The sequence below is a fragment of the Engystomops pustulosus genome, chromosome 6 (genome assembly GCF_040894005.1).
Source record: "Engystomops pustulosus chromosome 6, aEngPut4.maternal, whole genome shotgun sequence".
NCBI classification, from domain to species: Eukaryota; Metazoa; Chordata; class Amphibia; order Anura; family Leptodactylidae; genus Engystomops; species Engystomops pustulosus.
The window spans coordinates 52,920,203-52,941,208 of record NC_092416.1 but is presented as its reverse complement, the minus strand read 5'-3'; the positions used below and the strand labels follow the sequence as shown (position 1 = coordinate 52,941,208).

Genomic DNA, 21,006 nt, shown 5'->3' with positions numbered 1-21,006 from the left:
GCGAGTAGAACAATATGGGCATCGTACTGTTGGTTTTTAAAGGGGTAAATCACATATAATAATTTGGTAAAATCTTAATTGCTTTACAGTTACACTTTAAGTAATTATACCCATACAGAAACACAGTGCCCCACATTTATTAAGTGTTTGCGCCAGTTTTCTGACTTTGCTCTGAAAAGTATGTCCAAACTGCTTACACATGTATTTATAAAGAACCTGCACAGTTTTGGGTTGTGGCTGCAAGGCGGAAGAAATGTGCACCTAAAGGGATGTGTTACTACTTCCACTTCCAGAGCAGTGCAGGGCGGGCCAGATTCATCAAAACTGGTGCATGGTCTTCATGAATCTGGCGCCCCCTGCACACTCCACAGACAAACTGCACATTGTAAAGTTTACACTTGTTTTGATAAATGTGGCCCAGTGAACATTTTATGGTTCCGAATGCTGCTACAGGTAGAGAATTCAGCCCAGCCTTGTCAGGCCTGCTACATTTTCCTTCCCGGATTCTACAATCCCTCCAAGGACAGAGTCTGCATATGGTTGTCACTTCTCCCGCTTGTGCTGCAGTTTATTATAGAACCAGGTGGTTGTACAAATCAGACACAACAGGAGCTGCCATACTGAAGGAAACAGCTGACGTTTATTCCAAAGTGTCGCATTTCAGGGCCAAAACTTTCTGGGAATAAACTCGCTTTGCTATACTTGCTATACTCGCTATACTTGGCGATTTACTGCTTGTGCTTGGAGGAACCTGACTGTGGAAAAGTCTGACTACAACGTCTGTCTATGGTTATAGAAAAGCCTGACTGTGGACTGTGGGAATAAATGAGCTGCTCCTCAGAGGCGCTCTGCAGCGCAGCCATGGCTCATTTGCATATTTTCAATATACGTTTATTTTTCCACAATACAGACGTTCTAGGATATAGTAACACAAAGAATAGGTAGGTTATAGGAGATCTACCATCAGTTTTACGGACATGTCCTAAAAAACAGCTCCTGAGGAACTATTGTACTCAGGACTTCTTTTATTATAACTCTATATGCAGAAATTTCGGCAGTATACCACAGCACCTCAGAGCGGATTGTCTTATAATTTATCCACTTCCTCGTTATACTTCCAGTCCCACCTGGTCTGGTTACCACAGCACCTCAGAGCGGATTGTCTTATAATTTATCCACTTCCTCGTTATACTTCCAGTCCCACCTGGTCTGGTTACCACAGCACCTCAGAGCGGATTGTCTTATAATTTATCCACTTCCTCGTTATACTTCCAGTCCCACCTGGTCTGGTTACCACAGCACCTCAGAGCGGATTGTCTTATAATTTATCCACTTCCTCGTTATACTTCCAGTCCCACCTGGTCTGGTTACCACAGCACCTCAGAGCGGATTGTCTTATAATTTATCCACTTCCTCGTTATACTTCCAGTCCCACCTGGTCTGGTTACCACAGCACCTCAGAGCGGATTGTCTTATAATTTATCCACTTCCTCGTTATACTTCCAGTCCCACCTGGTCCCTGACGTTACCTGGCGGAACTTGCCAGGTATTTATTGTTTGTAGGGACATGGGGGAGTCTTAAAAAGGGTGCCGGGTGACAGGTCCCCTTTAAATTGTAAAATTAAAAAATAGAACTCGTTATGCTACGACAATGGAAAATAAAGTTACGAAAGTTGAAGTGAAAGAACAAAAGGAAAAAAAAAAGAAAATTTTTAGTCTCCATGCACACAAATGTTATTCACGGATCTCTGTGGAGGCTGTAGAAAACCCAGAGCAGGTCCTATTCCTGCCTTTGTTTTTGGCTCAGGCCTTCCCATATGGAAATGTGCAAAAGATGGATGCCACTCAGGTGTCATCCATGTCCTGTTATGTGCCTCATAACTGGTGGAGCAGTCAGCCCGGCCGCTACAGGAGAAGGTATAGAGTCTTCACAGATCAGATGTATAATGTAGTAAGTCACACGGAAACAAAGTGTTTTCATGTTCTAGGTGGTGGGGGTACAGAGTGACTAACCAAACAGAGGTGCTTACTGAGGTGCAAATATCAGTAATCCTACCCCTACATTCCTGACATGTACGGATGTACACGCTCCTATACTCACCATGTGGGGTTTGGCTTCCAGATCTTTGAAGTCGGATTGGGACACACCAGCCATCATCTTGTAATACTCCAAGTTCTGCCGCATCTCCATATGATCGGGGTTCCCCGTGTAAAATGTATGTGCAGCTGCTACGGCTTTATCTAATTTGTGGATCTGAAAGAGAAAGAACAATATCAATAAACATTATAGAGAGTGCCCTTATACTGTAAATAGATAGACTAATATTGGATATTACAACAGCTGGGAGGCAGGGGTCGGAGGCCATTACTCTAGGTGAATGCCAGACAACCCTGCAATGATGTAAGTGACATGGAAGTGTGAACAAATGGTGAAGAAAAGCTCAGCACACAGTAATGTTTACCAGGGGCTGTCACTCACCCCCCAGATTTCCCAGATGGCCAATTCACTTTAGTTATGTGTGTAATGTCTACGTAGTACATTAGAAGGCTAGCGCTACATGATGACACAGCTTATGGCCACAACATATAATTGCTAGAAAGTGACATTTGACTTTTTAAACTTCCATTGTAAAGATTCCCGATGTGTCCTTACAATAAAGGGCAACAGAGTATCTCATTGCTCACACACTGGTATAGAGTATGTCCTCCGGTTCGCCTTTTCCCACCGGAAAGCGGTAGTTGTGAACATTGGCAGCAGCTCAGGGTTTCTCCAAAGTGACATAACTGTCCTCATATGGACGTCACTGGTGTCTTCCCGAATGTACACTCAGCAGAGGCCAGGGATGGAAGCAATCCTTCCCCTATTAGCTATTATGGCCTCTGCTGATCATATACCATATATAAAAAATGTGCTGAAAACCCAAACACGGCTTATACTCGAGTAAAAAAAAATATAGGTTTTACCAGGTTTTTGTGGTAAAATTAGGGGCCTCAGCTTATACATCACTCAGTCGGAGGGAGCAGAATGAAAAAACATAGCCAGCTGCGTCTTTCCATACTGTGTTTTCCACATCAAAGAATGCCCAATCTGCCAGTATATATCTATGGATGCCTTATGTCACTCTCACAAACTGTAAGCTCTTGCGTGCAGGACTCTCACTCCTATTATTTCCATATGGCTCTTTTTACTCCATATTGTCCTATTTTATCTGTATCCATTTCCCATGATTTGTAATGTGCTGCAGAATATGATGGTGCTATATAAATAATTGTTATTATTATTAATGTATACCCCTGAAGCTATCCTGGTGTATATGCTGAATGTCTGCAAAAAACAAGGTGAGAATATAAGTAACGCACACATTTTTGTTTGCGTTAATGGCATGTCCACATGGGACAAAAATTCTGGAATTTTTCAGTCGAGATTTGCAATGTGGAAAATACATTACTGTAGTTGGGTCACATCTATGCACATTCCACAGGGAAAGAGACATGTGGTGTACATTTTTAAAGGACACCTGTCATCAGGTCTGTGTCACTAGTCCTGTCACTACTACCTGTTGGAGCAGATCACAAGGATCCCATCCCAGCCTTTATCTAGTTATTTCATACAGTAATCATTGTAAAATCATCTATTCTTTATCATGTAAAGGAAGCTGGTCACATGGTCAGGGGCAGTGATGTCACCCCTGTTCCCCCTCCCCTCCCCTCTCCTCCCCCTGCTCATGTCTGTGTGTAATGTATAGTAAAGCATGGCTAGTGTGTGTGTTGTACCTGCTGACATGCTGCATCCTCCTAATATACAGGTGAGAGACACAGACATCAGCTACACATGAACCTGACATGTTCTGCTGTAACATGGCTGCCTGGAGCTGCTGTATCTCTCCTAAACACACACAGGCTGCAGGGGGCGTGGCCACCAGCACCAGGAAGCACATCATTATACAGCCTCATAATACAGGCTGTCAGTCATGCACTGGGGGTGTGGCTGTGCCTCCCACTCATGAATAGAGTGGACAGCTTGAATATGCTAATGCTACATTGGACATTTCACAGGTCATTTGCATACAGCTTTAGGACCTCATTGCTTAGGTTTACAGGCATGTAGAGGGACAATGAAGGGATAGAGGCAATGCTCTCTAATGGCAGTTTATGAAAATATATTTAGTTTAGGGGGTTATTTTGCATGACGCGTTCCAACCTGACAATATTATTTTTTACCAAAAATTCTAATTTTTGTAGTTTCAAATCTGCTAAAAATTCTCCCTATTACACATGCAGATTTCATTGCAAGTTTAAAACCCTTAAGTTTAAAACACTTAAACCCCTAGGCGTTTTTAGGCCGTTTTTAAGAAGTCCATTAAAACGCATGTGTTTTTGAAAATGCATCTGTTCTTGACCGTTTTTCCCAATTATCTTAATTAAGATAATTGAAAAACGGACAAAACTGTCAAAAACGCATGTGTTTTTTAAGACTGCTTAAAACGGCCTAAAAATGGGTTCAAAACACCACGTGTGCCACCACCATTAGTGATGCCGAAACCTGGAATGGAGTTAAAGTAGGAAGAGAAGCAGAACCTTTTAATTATTTGTCTCAACCCATTATCATCTGTTTTTGGCTTCAAAAACTGCATCTGAAAAACTGAACGTGTGGAGGCACCCTCAAAAGGCTCTAGTGACTGGGCATTTTAGGGAATTTTCGTAAGCGGCGGTTTAAGGGCCATAATTTTTTTTTTGCCTGCTACCTTAAAAAAATTAGTGGTGTTTTTTTTGGGACACATAGAGCTCGTTAAAACGTAATAAAAGTTTAAACATTTTTTTTCATGCATAATTATTATTTGGGGTTAAAAGTGGAAAAAAGTATTTTTTGTAATTTATAGTACTTTTTTTTTTAAATTTTCAAATTAAAATTAAGATTATTAATGAATTCCCTATTTTGTTTCGGTCGTTTTGATATATAATGGGGCACATTTACCGTATATACTCGAGTATAAGCCGAGACCCCTAATTTTACCACCAAAAACTGGGAAAAACTACTGACTCGAGTATAAGCCGAGGGTGGGAAATGCATTTGTCAAACCCCCCCCAGTAGTATACAGCCTGCCAGCCCCTAGTATTATACAGCCTGCCAGCCCCCAGTAGTATACAGCACAGCCGCCAATAGTATACAGCACAGCCGCCAATAGTATACAGCCTGCCAGACCCTAGTATTATACAGCCTGCCAGCCCCCAGAAGTATACAGCCTGCCAGCCCCCAGAAGTATACAGCCTGCCAGCCCCCAGAGGAATACAGCCTGCCAGCCCCCAGAGGAATACAGCCTGCCAGCACACATGTAGTATACAGCAGCCCCTAGTAGTATACAGCAGCCCCCATGTAGTATACAGCAGCCCCCATGTAGTATACAGCAAGCCCCCATGTAGTATACAGCAAGCCCCCATGTAGTATACAGCAAGCCCCTAGTAGTATACAGCAGCCACTAGTAGTATACAGCAGCCACTAGTAGTATACAGCAGCCCCCATGTAGTATACAGCAGCCCCCATGTAGTATACAGCAGCCCCATGTAGTATACAGCAAGCCCCTAGTAGTATACAGCAAGCCCCTAGTAGTATACGTATGCCCTTAAAAAAATAAACTTAAATACTCACCCTCCGATGTCAGCGCGGCTCCCCAATGTCGGCGTGGCTTACCGATGTCCCCGATGTCAGCGTGTCCCGTCTTCTTTCTTCTCCGCGGCTCCTCTTCTCTCTTCCGGCATGGACGCGGTCATGTTTTCTTCTAGCATGCGCATACTATGACGCGGCCGCTGCCGACGTCATAGTATGCGCGGCCTTGAAGAAAACATGGCCGCGTCTATGACAGAAGAAAGAAGAGAGAAGAGGAGCCGCGGAGAAGAAAGAAGACGGGACGCGCTGACATTGGTAAGCCGCCCCGACATCGGAGGGTGAGTATTTAAGTTTATTTTTTTAAGTGGGTAATTTTTTTGTTTGTAATAGACTCGTGTATAAGCCGAGGGGACGTTTTTCAGCACATTTTTTGTGCTGAAAAACTCGGCTTATACATGAGTATATACGGTACTTACCCGGAGGAGTTCACCGAAAGTGCATTTTCCAACTATACCGCACTGTGCCGAGATTCACTAAGGTCGTGCGCCCGATAATCGCATGAAAGCCGTCGCAGCTGCGCTAAAATCATGTGTGACACAATCCCCAGTTAAATACGTCACAGCTGTGCAAAACGTCGGAAAATCTAACAAAAGTGCATACGTGGACCCTTAGTAAATAAGCCCCGATATGTATAGTCTCGGGGAAATGACGCAAGTGTTTTTTGTAGTGTAGCGGGGGATTTTTTTTTATTTTATTATGCCAAAGTATTTCTATGAATATTTATTAATATTTTTTGTGTATGTGTGTTTCTACTTTATATGTCCCCCATGAGGTCATAAAAGACCACGGGGGGACACTTTCATTTTTTTTTTTAAATTTTACTTTATTCTTTTTCCCCTGTAGTTTTTTAAGTTTTTCCCAGTAATTGGGGCATCTATAAGAGGAAAACCACCACCTGTTACTGGTGGTGTTGATCAGAGCTGTACAGGCAGTCCCCGGGTTACGTACAAGATAGGGTCTGGAGGTTTGTTCTTAAGTAGAATTTGTATGTAAGTCGAAATTGTATATTTTATAATTGAAATTCTCAACAATTTTTTTTTTTGCCTCAGTGACAATTGGAGTTTCAAAATTTTTTGCTGTAATTGGACCAAGGATTATCAATAAAGCTTCATTACAGACACCTTACAGCTGATCATTGCACTCTGGGACTATAGTAAAGCATTCAGAGAGCTTCACCAGAGGTCACAGTGGGCAGAGGGGTCTGTCTGTAACTATGGGTTGTCTGTAAGTCGGGTGTCCTTAAGTAGGGGACCGCCTGTACTGGGTCTAATTATACCCGGCAGTCTCGTGACAGCCCGGCTCTGCTTCTCCGTGCATTGTGCTTCTTCAGCGCAATGCTGTGGGGAGCAAGGAAGATAGGAGCGGCAATAAACTGCATCTCCCTTCTACCTAAGGTCTCCGGGTGTCTCTGACACCCAGAGACCGGGTCCTGCTCCCACGGAGCTGTAGAAAACTAAAGTCAGCGGGCGGTCCGAAACAGGATGAGAACACTACAACAAATAATTGATTTTGTTTGTGTAATGAGAAATGATAACATTTTCCAATATACTTTCTGTATAGCTTCTTCACGGTTTTCTACATCTCTGCTTGCTGTCTTCCTGCTGTCATGCCACAGGAAGCTTCATTGTTTACTTCCTGCAGATGGACATTGGTCCGTGGTCATGTGATGTTACACATGTGCACGGCTCATTCACCTGTGTGACATCACATGACTATGGACCAGTGTTTATCTACAGGAAGTATACAATCAAGCTTCTTATTGCATGACAGCAAGCGTGAAGAATTGATACAGAAAATATATTGGAAGATTTTAAAACTTTTTAGTACACAAACAATATCAATTAATTGTGGTAATGTGCTTAAAGTGGACAACCGCTTTAAAGGACACCTGTCATCAGGTCTCTGTCACTAGTCCTGTCACCTCTACCTGTTGGAGCAGCTCACAAGGATCCATCACAGCCTTTATCTAGTTATTTCATACATTATTCATTGTAAAATCATCTATTTTCTATCATGTAAATGAGGCTGGTCACATGGTCAGAGGCAGCGATGTCACTCCTGTTACCCCTCCCCTCTCCTCCCCCTGCTCATGTCTGTGTGTAATGTATAGTAAAGCATGGCTAGTGTGTGCGCTGCATCTGCTGACATGCTGCATCCTCCTAATATACAGGTCAGAGACACAGACATCAGCTACACATGACTCTGACATGTTCTGCTGTAACATGGCTGCAGCCTGGAGCTGCTGTATCTCTCCTATACACACACACACACACATGCACACACAGGCTGCAGGGGGCGTGGCCAACAGCACCAGGAAGCACATCATTATACAGCCTCACATCATTACACAGGCTGTCAGTCATGCACTGGGGGTGTGGCTGTGCCTCCCACTCATGAATAGAGTGGACAGCTTGAATATGCTAATGCTAATTTCACAGGTCATTTGCATACAGCTTTAGGATCTCATTGCTTAGGTTTACAGGCATGTAGAGGGACAATGAAGGGATAGAGGCAATGCTCTCTAATGGCAGTTTATGAAAATATATTTAGTTTAGGGGGGTTATTCTGCATGACGGGTTCTCTTTAAGTATCTGTATGCAGATGTTTACATTTTTAGTGCAGATTTCCCAGTGTAAGTTTGGATCCACATGAAAGTGTTCTCGCCCGGGGTGGGAGCAGGAGGGTAGATGGGCGAGTCCTGCTCATCCTTCCCCTCTCCATAGAAAGCCGAGCCGCAAAACGTCAGCACACAGGAAATGTCCCATATTGTGCATGTCGGCTGCCCGGCCGGCCAGCCCCCATAACGGTAGCGAATCCCATATATATATTGCATTAAAACAATTTAATTTATGATCCGCAGCATATCACTATTTTTCTGCTGTATTCAGGATAAAAACTATGCAGTGCAAAAGTTGAGTTTTTGTCCCCCCACCCAAAGTGGCATAAAAACATAACCATTCCGCATCGGGGAGGAGTAACTTTCAAAAGCAGATGCATTTAGATGTAAACGCTTGTGTGGGGAACCAGAGACCAGCATTGCATATACCAGCTTGCATGGGACTCAATCAAACTGGATCATCAAACATTGCACATATATTTTCACTGCCCAGATGTATGAAACTCTCGGCCATGTGGTTCCATTACTTCTAAAATGACTGAGAAAAGTAAATTACTGATAGTAGATGTGTCCTGATAAGAAGTTCCTGAGCATCTCCAAGCACCTCAGGGGGCCTTGTATTTTGGTTTATGTACTCCCCCCGTAGCGTTAGCAATCCCCACCCCCACACCGGGCATAGACAGGTGACGGGCGGGACCACTGGCACTACAGGGGGAGTACATAAATTAAAATATGAGGCTCTTGGGTGACATAGCCTGAGCACCCCAGGGTAATTGGTATAAATTTTATACCTCCCATATAGGGGAAGATTTATCATAAGCCTCTTAGAGCAGAACTGTTCTAGTTCCCCATGGCAACCAATCAGAGCTCAGATTTCACTTTCCCACAGATGTTTATCAAATTAAAGCTGAACTGTGATTGGTTTCCATGGGCAACTAGAACAGTTTTACCTCAGAAACTTAATGATAAATCTCCCCCATAGAGTTATAATGAAAGAACTCCTGAGGAACACTTCTTCCTTCAGTACTGATGGTGCATGTCCTTTAAAAATAAATAAATTAATCAAGACCAGGACAACCTGTGTCATCCCTAGAGAAATATGATTATCCCGATCGCTGAGCGGCTGACATCAGCCACACGTGTGTAGAAATGTTTCTGGAGCTTCTCAGAACTGGTGATGTGACGTGAAGTAGCCATCATGGGGGCAGGGAATATTTTTTGGACTTCCTGTCAGAAATCCCATTAAAGTAAATTGGAATCAAGCTGTTCCCAGTAGGAAATGGGTGATAAAAGAGAGCAGTGACTGTATCCAGCTACTATTAGTATACATTGTATACAGTGCACATGACAGATACATTGTATACCTGGCAGCTGTATATGATGCACACCCTCTATAGTGATATAAACCAGTACACAGGACATGTAGCCCCTGGGTGTAGGGATAATGGGTGATGAGGGTCCACACTGCTGTGGAGGCTGCAGGGAACACGCTCCTGACATTCCTCCTGGAAGTGTGGGCTGCACAGACGGCAGGGGATGGAAGCTTTCCCCACCTCAATACGTGGCAGTGCTTTGAATGGGGGAGGGAAATGTCTCAAGATGCAGTGGAAACTTCTCCAATTCTGGAGTCAGTGCCATGTCTCCCAGCCACAGCTATTCCCCATGTGATGGTGCCCGCGGTGTGTGCATGTAATGACTCAGGGTGGCACTGCAGCCCATTGCCTGGCACCAGGATGGGTGGCATCAGCACTGGCAGTAAAAAGACTTCCACATATGCAAGACTTTAACCCCTGTGCATGGAGTAGTTCTCCTGTGTACAGAGCCAGGGGCTGCTGCAGGTCATGCTGGGATGTGTAGTACTGCAACCATGATGAATATAAGGCTGTGGTATCAGTTCAATGGAAGGCGTGCTGAGATGAAACTATGAATGGGCATTATATATCCTGGCTAATATTTAATAGATGGTACTGGGCTATTACATATCCTGGCTGATGAGAATAGATGATCAGGTATCCTGGTACTTGTAGTGCACATACAGATAGGGAGCAGAGATAACAGATGAAGTAGATGATCAGACATGCTGGTAGAGGCAGTGGTAATATATCAGGGAGCAGAGAATACAGTCCTTTATGTGAATAAATGATCAGACATGCTAGTGCTGATAAGGAGAGGAAACATGCTGGTACATGTAGTGGCACTATACTATGGAGTAGAGATTACAGCACCTTATGAGAAGTAGAGGATCGGGCATGCTGGTACTCTTAGTGGCACTATATTATGGGGCAGAGATAACAGCCCATCATGATCAGTAGACCATTGGTTATGCTGGTACATGAAGTGGCACTATATTATGGGGCAGAGATTACAGCCCATCATGAGCAGTAGATGATTGGGCATGCTGGTACTTGTAGTAGCTCTATATTATGGGGCAGAGATTACAGCCCATTATGAGAAGTAGAGGATCGGGCATGCCGATACTTGTAGTGGCACTATATTATGGGGCAGAGATAACAGCCCATCATGATCAGTAGACCATTGGTTATGCTGGTACATGTAGTGGCACTATATTATGGGGCAGAGATTACAGCCCATCATGAGCAGTAGATTATCGGGTATGCTGGTCCATGTAGTGGCACTATATTATGGGGCAGAGATTACAGCCCATCATGAGCAGTAGATGATCGGGTATGCTGGTCCATGTAGTAGCACTATATTATGGGGCAGAGATGACAGCCCATCATGAGTAGTAGATGATCGGGTATGCTGATCCATGTAGTTGCACTATATTATGGGGCAGAGATTACAGTCCATCATGAGTAGTAGATGTTCGGGCATGCTGTTACTTGTAGTGGCACTATATTATGGAGCAGAGAAAACAGCCCATCATGAGCAGTAGAGGATTGGTTATGCTGGTACATATAGCGGCACTATATTATGGGGCAGAGATTACAGCCCATCATGACCAGTAGATGACCGGGCATGCTGGTACTTGTAGTGGCACTATATTATGGGGCAGAGATTACAGCCCATCGTGAGCAGTAGATGATTGGGCATGCTGGTACATGTAGTAGCACTATACTATGGGGCAGAGATAACAGCCCATCATGAGGAGTAGTTGATCGGGCATGCTGGTACTTGTAGTGGCACTATATTTTAGGGAGAAGATTACAGCCCATCATGAGTAGTAGAGGATTGAGCATGCTGGTACCTGTAGTGGCACTATATTTTAGGGAGAAGATTACAGTGCATCACAAGCAGTAGAAGTCGGGGCATGCCCCTCATACACTACTCTACCTAATGTAAATCCTGATGGGGGTTGTGATACCTTGAAGTAGGCGACCTGCAGGTAGTTATAGGGGCTCCTCTTCCTGAACTCCAGCTCCAGCTCCTCGCTGTACACGAAGTAGCTTGCAGCAGCCCCCATCTTCTCCTCCTCGCACTTCTTCACACAGTCCGCCCTGTGCAGGACCTCCTGGAAGAAGCTCAGGTCCTGCACCGGTCCCGATCCCGGCGGCTGCGAGGAGAAGTCGCTGACACCGGCGCACTGCATGCGACAAGCGATGCGATTGCGGCGCAGGAGCTCCCGGTTGCGCAGCGCTTTCTCCATGGAGAGGATGACGGACGGCCAGTCCTCCCGGTAATACGCCTGCACGCCATTGTTATACAGGAGGTCATAAGGCTCCAGGCTGGCAGCCAGCAGCCCAGCACCCAGTAATAGGAAGAGACCCCCAGAGAGGAGCAAGGAGGGCGCCATGACTGCCTGGGAGTAACTATTGGGAGCACAGCACAGCCAGAGGCAGCCCCTCCCCAGCCACGCCCACACAGGGGCCACACACCCACTGCACATTCTTCTGAGGGGAGCTGGTACCGCCCATACTGTAGGTATCGTCCCGCCCATCAAATTCATCACGCCCATTCACGCAGAACTTCAGTGTGATCTGCCTGTCAATCTCAGAGTCTGAACACGCCCACTCCTCGTAGACCCGCCCAATAATTTCCTAAATCACAGCCGCTGCCTCGGAGATTGTACCACGTAGCTATGTCCTGAGCGGGGTCTCCCTGCAGCAGCGTCTGTATAGTCTCACAGCTGTGAATATGGCACATGTGTTAGGCTCACGTCACTATCCTTACTTCTCTACATCCAAGAATAAAGGTTTGACAGAGGTTTAACTTATCACTTAAAAATCTCATTGACATCAATGTCAATTTTATGTCATCCGTTATGTTCCGTTTAGATCCATGCGTTTTTTGAACGAAAAAAAATATGGAAGCAGCAGTACTTTTCCTCAGTTTGAAAAAAATGCATGGATAACGGATCTAAGACAAAACTGACCATAACGGATGACATATAATTCATATTGATGAAATGGGATTTTGTACTGATACGTTAAACCTCTGTAGTGTGAATTTCACCTAATATGACCCCAGAGACTATAGGATGTTTCCGTCACGATGTCCTTCATTCAAGCGTTCCCTACCTCCGTTAAAAATAATAAAGAATGGAAGTTTAACGTATCAATTAAAAATCCTATTGACATCAATGTAAATGTTCTATCATCCGTTCAGCCAGGCAGGTATCTGTTATCCAAGCTGCTTTTTTCAAACAGATGAAACTCCTGCAGCCTCCATAACTTTTTTCTGTCCAAAAAATAATAAATGGGTTACAAAAAAACGTATCCAGGTGTTAGAATGGCCAAAACAAAGTCCAATCCTAAATCCAATCAAGAAACGGTGGAAAGAGCTGAAAACTGCTGATCACAAACGCGTCATCCAACCTCACGGATCTCCAGCTGTTTTCCAAGGACGAATGGGCAAGAATTTCAATGTCTCGATGTGCAAAACTGATAGAGACCCGATACCCCAAGTGACGTGCTGCTGTAATTGCAGCAAAAAGAGGCGCTACCAAGTATAAACTTAAGGGAAATGAATAATATTTTATTATTTTTTACAAAAGTTTAAAATATCCAATAAATTTCATTCCACCTCACAATTGTTTCCCACTTGTTGTTGATTCTTCACCAAAAATTACAATGTTATGTCTTTATGTTTAAAGCCTGAAATGTGGCAAAAGACAGAAAAGAGAAGTGGCTGAAAACTTCCGCAAGGCACTTTTGGGGTGTGGACACACGTTCAGTTTTTTAGATGTAGTTTTTGATGTCCAAACCAGGAGTGGAGCATAAATAGTAGGAGTAGCAGCACCATTTAATCATGTCTTCACCCATTATCATTCACACCTATTTTTGGCTTCAAAAACTGCATCTGAAAAACTGAACGTGTGGATGCACCATAAATGTGTGGTTGTCTACATTCTGTGGGGGAGATTTATCACTGCTTCTACACCAGTTTTCTGTCGTAGAATCAGTTAATAAAGTACAAGAATTTGCGATTGGAATTGTGACTTTGCCACCTCCACACCACGTGGGCATGGAGGGGGCGTAGGAGGGATTGAGGGGCATTCCCGCTCCGTGTGTGCGCTATTTTGAGCAATCAGTGAACTTTTGTTAGCTGGTTCTGACGCAAAACTATGCCAGGTCAAATCAGCCGTAGTGAATAAAATATTCTCATTGAATACCTTGTTCTGTACAAAGTTGAATGTGCTGACAACAAATTTACAAAAAAAATCATCAATGGAAATCAAATTTATTAACCAATGGAAGTCAAAATTAAAGTGGAAAAACCTCTAGTTGGCATTTGCCAGAGAACATCAGGATTGGCAAATTCGCCACTGTGGCCCGGTGCTCTTCACAGATGAAAGCAGGTTCACACTGAGCCCATGTGGCAGAGTCTGGAGATGTCGTGGAGACAAACTGCTGCCTTCAACATCCTTCAGTATGACCAGCTTGGCAATGGCTCATACCAAGATAAGATCCTCAGGCGCATATATATATATATATATATATATACACACACACACATAGGAGCTTATTTATCATTGGTTTTCCTGGGCTTTTTTGGCGCAAAACAGTCTGTAAGTAGTCACATTGAGGGTTTGTGAGACTTTTCACTGCTAAAAAGTCTCACAGGACTATATACACCTCATCTAACCTAAACATAGAACTACACTCCACTCCACTCCCCTGCTGGTCTATGTGCTGAGACTTTATATGCATTTTGAGACTTAAAAAAAAACCCAGACAGAAAATAGACCATAAGAACATTTATTAAAGGGCCAAAACATAGACATAGAACTGTCCCAAGTAGTTGGTCTAAAGATAAATAACCTCCATTGTGTAAATCTGGCATCTCACACATGACGTCTATGGACGGAGGAACTCTATCTGGAGGATACCTCAACTTCTTCCCACAAGAATTTAGCTCTAAAGATTTAGAAACACCAAAAAGAAAGGGTTCTCATTTTATCATCATCTCCTCTACCTTCTTCTTATTTTAATAGTGTACTGCTGTTCCCCTAGAAATCACAGTTATGCTGCCCTCACTAGCCATTGCTTGCAACCAGTTGCCACAGTACTGCCCCCACTAGCCATTCCTTGCTCCCAGTAGTTACAGTGTTGCCCCTACCAGTGTTGCGCCCAAAGTAGCTACAGTGCTTGTGACAAAGTGTCCAGACAAGACACAAAACGCTGAATGTTATTTTTGGAATAGAATTCCTGTCATCCGGAGTGAAGTTTCTAGGTACCAAAACAACGTCCGAACCATATTGAGGCTGTTTGGCAAGTGATCCATTGGAGGCATTATTGTGGCTAATGGGGGCAACACTGTGACTACTGGCTACTGGGGGCATTATTGTGGCTAATGGAGCATCCCTGTGACTAATGGCTACAGGGGATATCACTGTGAATACTGACTACTGGGTGCTTTATTGTGGCTACTGGGGGCATAACTGTGACTTCTGGCTTCTAGGGGCAACACTGTGACTACTGGGAACATTATTGTAGATACAGGAGGCATCCCTGTATAACAGATACCGCTACCAGAAGTGGCCGATTTTACCACCATCCTGGCCCAGCAATCCTAGCAGATTGCCATGTAGGGTCAGCAACTTAACCAGCTGGCCACCAGTTACTGACCACCCAGCAGCAGCAGCTTCCAGTTCCTGCGGCACCTCTCACTACAGCGGCCTCATCATCTTCTGCAGATCCCAGACTGTGATTATCCATGTCCTCCAAGTGGAGGGCATGGATCCCAAGTTGTGCAGGGACTTCATCACACAGGGCACATGGAGCTGATGCCTACACAGTTCGCCACAGGAGATCTAAGGTGGCATTCGTGGTCAGCCTACTCCCTGGAAAAACCCTGGCATGGGTTACCCCCCTCTGGGACAGGAGCGACCCGGTCAAAGCTAACATCACCACATTCCTTGCAGAATTTCGGTCCGTCTTTGAAGAACCAGCCTGGGCCTCATTGGCTGAGACCGCCCTACTGAACTTGCGGAAAGGGGACTCGTCTGTTGGTGATCACATGGTACAGTTCCACACGTACAGTTCCGCACTTCTGAGCTAGCCTGGAATAAAGCAGCCTGAATCACTAACTTCAAAAAGCCCTCTCTGGACATATTAAAGACGCCTTGTCCGCATGCATCTTCCCCGAGCAGCCTGATCTCCCTGGCTACTCGGATTGACATCTGCTTCTCTGAGCACCTGGTGGAGCAGCAAGTTGAAGAAACGCAAGCCAGGATCCGACGACTACCACTTTTCCTCTATTCTTCCAAAGACCACCTCTTCCATCCTCTGTGTCTGCTGCTAAGGAACCCATGCAGGTGGATAAAGCTCGGTTGACCCCCCCAAGAGTGTTCCAGACAAAGACTGGAGAACCACTGTCTGTATTGTGCCAGCCCGGAGCACTTTCTTAAGACTTGTCCAGTATGTCCTCAGCATCCGGGAAACACACACACCTGGGATTCTTGGGAGAAGCATCCCTAGGTGAGAGCAAAGCTTCTCCACATCTGAATATCCCCATTCTGCTCAGCTCTGGGACAGGTAGCCAGTTCCAGGCTTCTGCTTTCCTGGATACCGGCTCTGCAGGAAACTTCATGGATGCTGCCCTGGTCTCCCAACATCATCTTCCTGTGGTCCATCTCGAGAAGCCGCTGGTCATCTCATCTGTCAGTGGACAGATTCTCTAGGACCCGGTCCGGTACTGCACCAAGCCTTTATGTCTGTAAGTAGGGGCGTTGCACAAAGAGAGACTTTCATTTTATGTGCTACCCCGGTCTACGTCTTCTGTTCTTCTGGGCCTTCCGTGGTTGCAGTGCCACTCACCTGTGCTCAACAGACTGGGAAAGTTCTTTGTTGGGGACCTGGATGCTAGCCACGCCGTCTAGTGGTACTTCATCCTGTGGCCTCCGTACCTTCTCTGGTGTGTCCTTGAAGCGCATCGTGGGTCTCCCTGCTTCTTATATGGACTTTGTGTCAGGTTTGCTAGGGAGAATGCTGGGACTTCTGGTTCTTCTGCTGGTGCCAGCAGCGTTCTCCGACCTCCGGCGCGTATCCGCACAAACTCCACCTCTCGTCCCGGGCAACGGCTGCTAAGATCTCGCGCTGTCTAGGAGTTGTGTTCGGAACTGCTGGGACTTGTGGTACCTCTGCATGGTGCCTGGTTATTCTGCACCATGAGGGGTTAATTCCCAGAAGTTGTCGAGCTCCTATCAGGTTCTGGAGGTGGGGTTCTGGCTGCATACATTGCAGCCTCACTAGTCACCTGTGCCAGTGTTTGAAATCCCTTCATCACTGGCTCTCTGCATTAGGTTGATTCGCTCTGTATCTGTATCGTTGTGACCTCGGCTAGTTTTTGACATTGACTCTTTGCTTACTGACTTTGTTCTTGACGTACCCTCTCGTTGTGACTCCGGCTAGTTTACCACTCTTTTGTGTTTTATGTTTGTCAGTCTGTTTGTGTTTCCCTTCCCACACTTTCTAGTGTATTTCGAGCCTTCAAGTAGTCGCCCCACGGTTTAGCGTGGGGGGGCTATAGGAAGGGACAGAGGTTGGGGCAAGCTCAGGGCACACTATCCCCTGTCTTCTGTGTTACCCAACCCTAACACTTTGCTGACATCTTCTCAGAGAAGCAAGCTAAGACTCTGCCACCCCATCATCCCTTCAAGTGTCTTATAGAGCTTTTGCTGGGCACATTTCCTCCACGAGGTCGGGTTTACCCACTGTCTGTGCTTGAAACCGCGGCTATGTCAGCCTATGTAAAGGAGAACCGGCAGAAGGGGTTCATATGCAAGTCATCTTCCCCTGCCGGTGCTGGGTTCTTCTTCGTGGCCAAGAAGGATGGTTCACTCCATCCGTGCATAGACCATCTCGGCCTATACAAAATTACCTTGAAGAACCGCTTCCCACTACCTCTGATCACGGAGCTCTTTGATCGCCTATGTGGAGCCAATGCCTTCACCAAATTAGAGCTAAGTGGGGCATATAACCTCATCCGCATCCCCGAAGGCGATGAGTGGAAGACCCACATCCCAGCATCTCAACCTACGACAGGCTTGTTAGTCCCTCTTCTTCTCCAGCTTCAATTTCTTGATTCATTTCTGTTCGGCAGAGAAGTGTTAAGGCCAATGCCCACTTTCGTGACTGTCATTGGGGAAGAACCAGCTCCTAGACATATTGTTCCTCCTGAACGGCTGGTTGTTGCCGCTCCTTCTGGAAAGCTTCCTCCTGGCAAGACCGATGTCCGACCTGCTCTTCGGAAGAGGATACTAACTTGGGGATATTGCTTTTGTGTGGCTGGGCAGCCTGGGGTGCAGAGATCTGTCCCTCTCATAACTCGTTTCTACTGGCGCCAGATCTGGTCAAGGATGTACAAGATTTTGTGAGTTCCTGCACTTCCTGTGCCCGTAACAAGTCTTCATACCTCAAACCTTCAGGTCTGCTTCTGCCATTGCCTATACCCAGTTGCCGCGGACTCACATAGCCATGGACTTACGCCATCTTCTGGTAACACCGTCATCTAGGTGGTTATGGACCGGTTTTCTAAGTTGTTCCACTTCATACCTCTGCCTGGTCTGCCGTCTTCTCTTCATCTTGCCAGCTTGTTCTTCCTCCACATCTTCCAGCTTCATGGTCTACCTCTACATATTGTGTCGACTAAGGGGTTCAGTTTGTTTCCCTGTTCTAGCGTTCTCTATGCAGCCAACTTCGAGTGAAACTGTACTTCTCCTCTGCATATCATGCACAGTCTCTGGGCTGCTATCTCCGCCATTTTGTCTCTGCCCGACAAGACGACAGGTCCATTCTGTTGCCATGGGCAGGAATTCTCCTACAATTCCTTGGACTCTGAATCTCTTGGCTCCACTCCCTTTTTTATTGTTTATGGACAACATCAACCTCTCCCTATGTTAGTGTCTTCTGATGTTCTTGTGGTAGAAGAATTGGTTCAAGATCTCAAATCCATTAGAGAACAAACACATCCATCTCTACTTAAGGCATCAGTCTGCACCAAGACCCAGGCTGACAAGAAACGCAGGCCTCCTCCAGTCTTCTTCCCAGGGGACAAAGTGTGGGTGTATTCTAGGTACGTCCGGTTGAAGATCCATCTTCCTCCCGCCATGCGCATTGGAAACTACTTCCACGTCTCCTTTCCGAAGTAAGTCATGCTGAACCGCATCTGAGGCCGATTTGCCATAGAAAAAGCTTGTTCCCTCATGTCCTGCGATTGTTTGGTGAATTCCTGTTCTGACCCTGGTGCTGTTCCTGACTCACTTCTCTGCTGTCAGCCCTGACCTTCTGCTGTGCCTTGACCTCCTGCCTGTCCCCAACCATGATTCTGCTCAACGACTTTGTACTTCGCCTAGGCTGCCCCCGCAAGCAAAGTTGTGCCAGTGGAGTGACCTGGTGGTATCCCACCGCAGCAAGTCAAACCCGCTCTGGTGCCACTTAGACTCCACTCCCAGGAGTTGGCTTACATAATCGCTTGTGGTGGTACAAAGGGTCCACTACCCCTGATCCTGACAGTCAAGAACTACATTTAAGTGCAACATTATTGAAACTAAAACTCCATGTGGTCAATGACATTGCAGATATCACACTGTGCCCGTGCCCTAATACAAGGGTGCAGAATTTTGTGTTAATGAAGAGCAGTGCCTCCTAATCTCCATGCATCGCAGTAATTGCTGTTAGTTCATGAATAACTCTATTCACCCAGTATAATTACAGCTGAAAGCTCCCGCCAGATACTACACTGCTATAAAATGTGCAATAACCCTGTCATACAACAGCTTCTCCGGCATGCTTTGTCCTGTCTTCCCACATAACTCTACTCAACAATGCTGAGTCAGCCCTGGCCCAGAATGTGTACATGACTATATGCACTAATACATATTTAATCATAGGATATGATACTGTACAAGATTGTGTAGAAAAACTTGAAATGGATCCCCTACTACCGCATGACACTTTCAGCAGCACAACACAACAGGATAGTCTGACTATTAGAGTAATTGAAACTTTAAAGCTCTTTTTCTCACCTATTTCAGAAATAAATAGTACAGGTGATTATATAACTTTGTAAAATGCTTTATTAGGGAAAGAGGCTTCTTTCTGCCTTTTTTGCTTCTTTATCCTGTAGTAAGCAGTATATCTGAAAGTCTTCTGAGATCCATCCAGTTTAGACAGGCTACCGTAATGATTAAATAGCTATGTATTTTAAAAATATAAAGTCTACAAGCAACAGACACAATTAGAATACATATATATGTAATATACAAATCAGGAGATGCCCAATAATAATAATAATAATAATAATAATAATAATAATAATAATATATTTATTTATATACCTACATCATATTTCATAGTGCTTTACAAATCTGCAACAGCAGCAGGTTGTGAACCCACTGTGCTATCCAACTGGTTTGACTTTGGGCCACACACTAAGGGCATTATCCCTGGACCTCTCTGGTATTCACCTTTTTACCCCTATACAGTGATCTGGACTTCGCAAGGCTGCTACCTCTTGTGGTGGTCCCAGTGTGGATAGCAGCTGGCCCAGTGGGCACAGAGACACCGGTATGTGGTACCAGTACGGATAGTCAATAGTCAGTCGAGGCAGGTTGTGTAGAAGCAGAAACGTAGACAACCAGAAGGTCATGGCAGGCAGCACAGGTTCAGGATACAAGCTGGGGGTCACACACCTGGGGGAAGACAAGCAGATACAAACACCATACAGCAAGTTTAGACCTAACTAACAACCTTGCTCAGGCGTAGAGAGGTCATGCTGTAGTATATGATGGGTGGTGTGTGCTGATAGGCTGGGACAGCCTAGCCGGGAAATGCGCTGTTCATTTAAAAGGATTTTCCCACAAAAGAAAATTCTCACATTTCATGCGCAGAACACCGGGTACACGGATGAGGCCTCGTAGCTGCGCGCCAAAGATTACATGGTAGGCGGAAGAACGAGGCTACTGGGGCGTGGAGTAGCCGCACGGTGTAGCCTCATGTCCGGCTACTCCACGCCCCAGTAACCGCTTGAAAAAATTTACATACAGATTTATTACAGTTTACCAAAGGATAGCCGGGACGTGAGGACTAGCCCAAAAAAAAGCTATCCTCACGTCCCATTCATCCACCTTTATAGGTAGAATTGTGGTGGTAGGTCCCCTTTAAGAGAAAGTTAAAATTTCATGCAGTTAGCAAGTGTGATAAGCCGGCGGCGGCTTCAAAAAGACGGTTGGCGCATGGTTCTTACCACCCAGACGGCCATCTGGGACATGGTGGACTTGAAGCCTGGAGACTATGTGGTGGTAATGACTACGATATGAATT

The 21,006-nt window shown here is 45.3% G+C and overlaps 1 protein-coding gene across 1 annotated transcript in view; it reads right to left on the bottom strand.

Moving 5' to 3' along the window:
* P3H1 (prolyl 3-hydroxylase 1) overlaps positions 1-12,131 on the bottom strand; it is a 29,507-nt gene extending 17,376 nt beyond the window's left edge. Inside the window, exons 1-2 of the mRNA XM_072156113.1 lie at positions 11,608-12,131; positions 2,102-2,254 (exon numbers count right to left, since the gene is read on the bottom strand). Of these exons, the coding sequence (XP_072012214.1) occupies positions 2,102-2,254; positions 11,608-12,129 (675 nt within the window). The 5' untranslated portion in view covers positions 12,130-12,131. The remainder of the gene's footprint in view (positions 1-2,101; positions 2,255-11,607) is intronic.
* Positions 12,132-21,006: the final 8,875 nt, after the last annotated feature.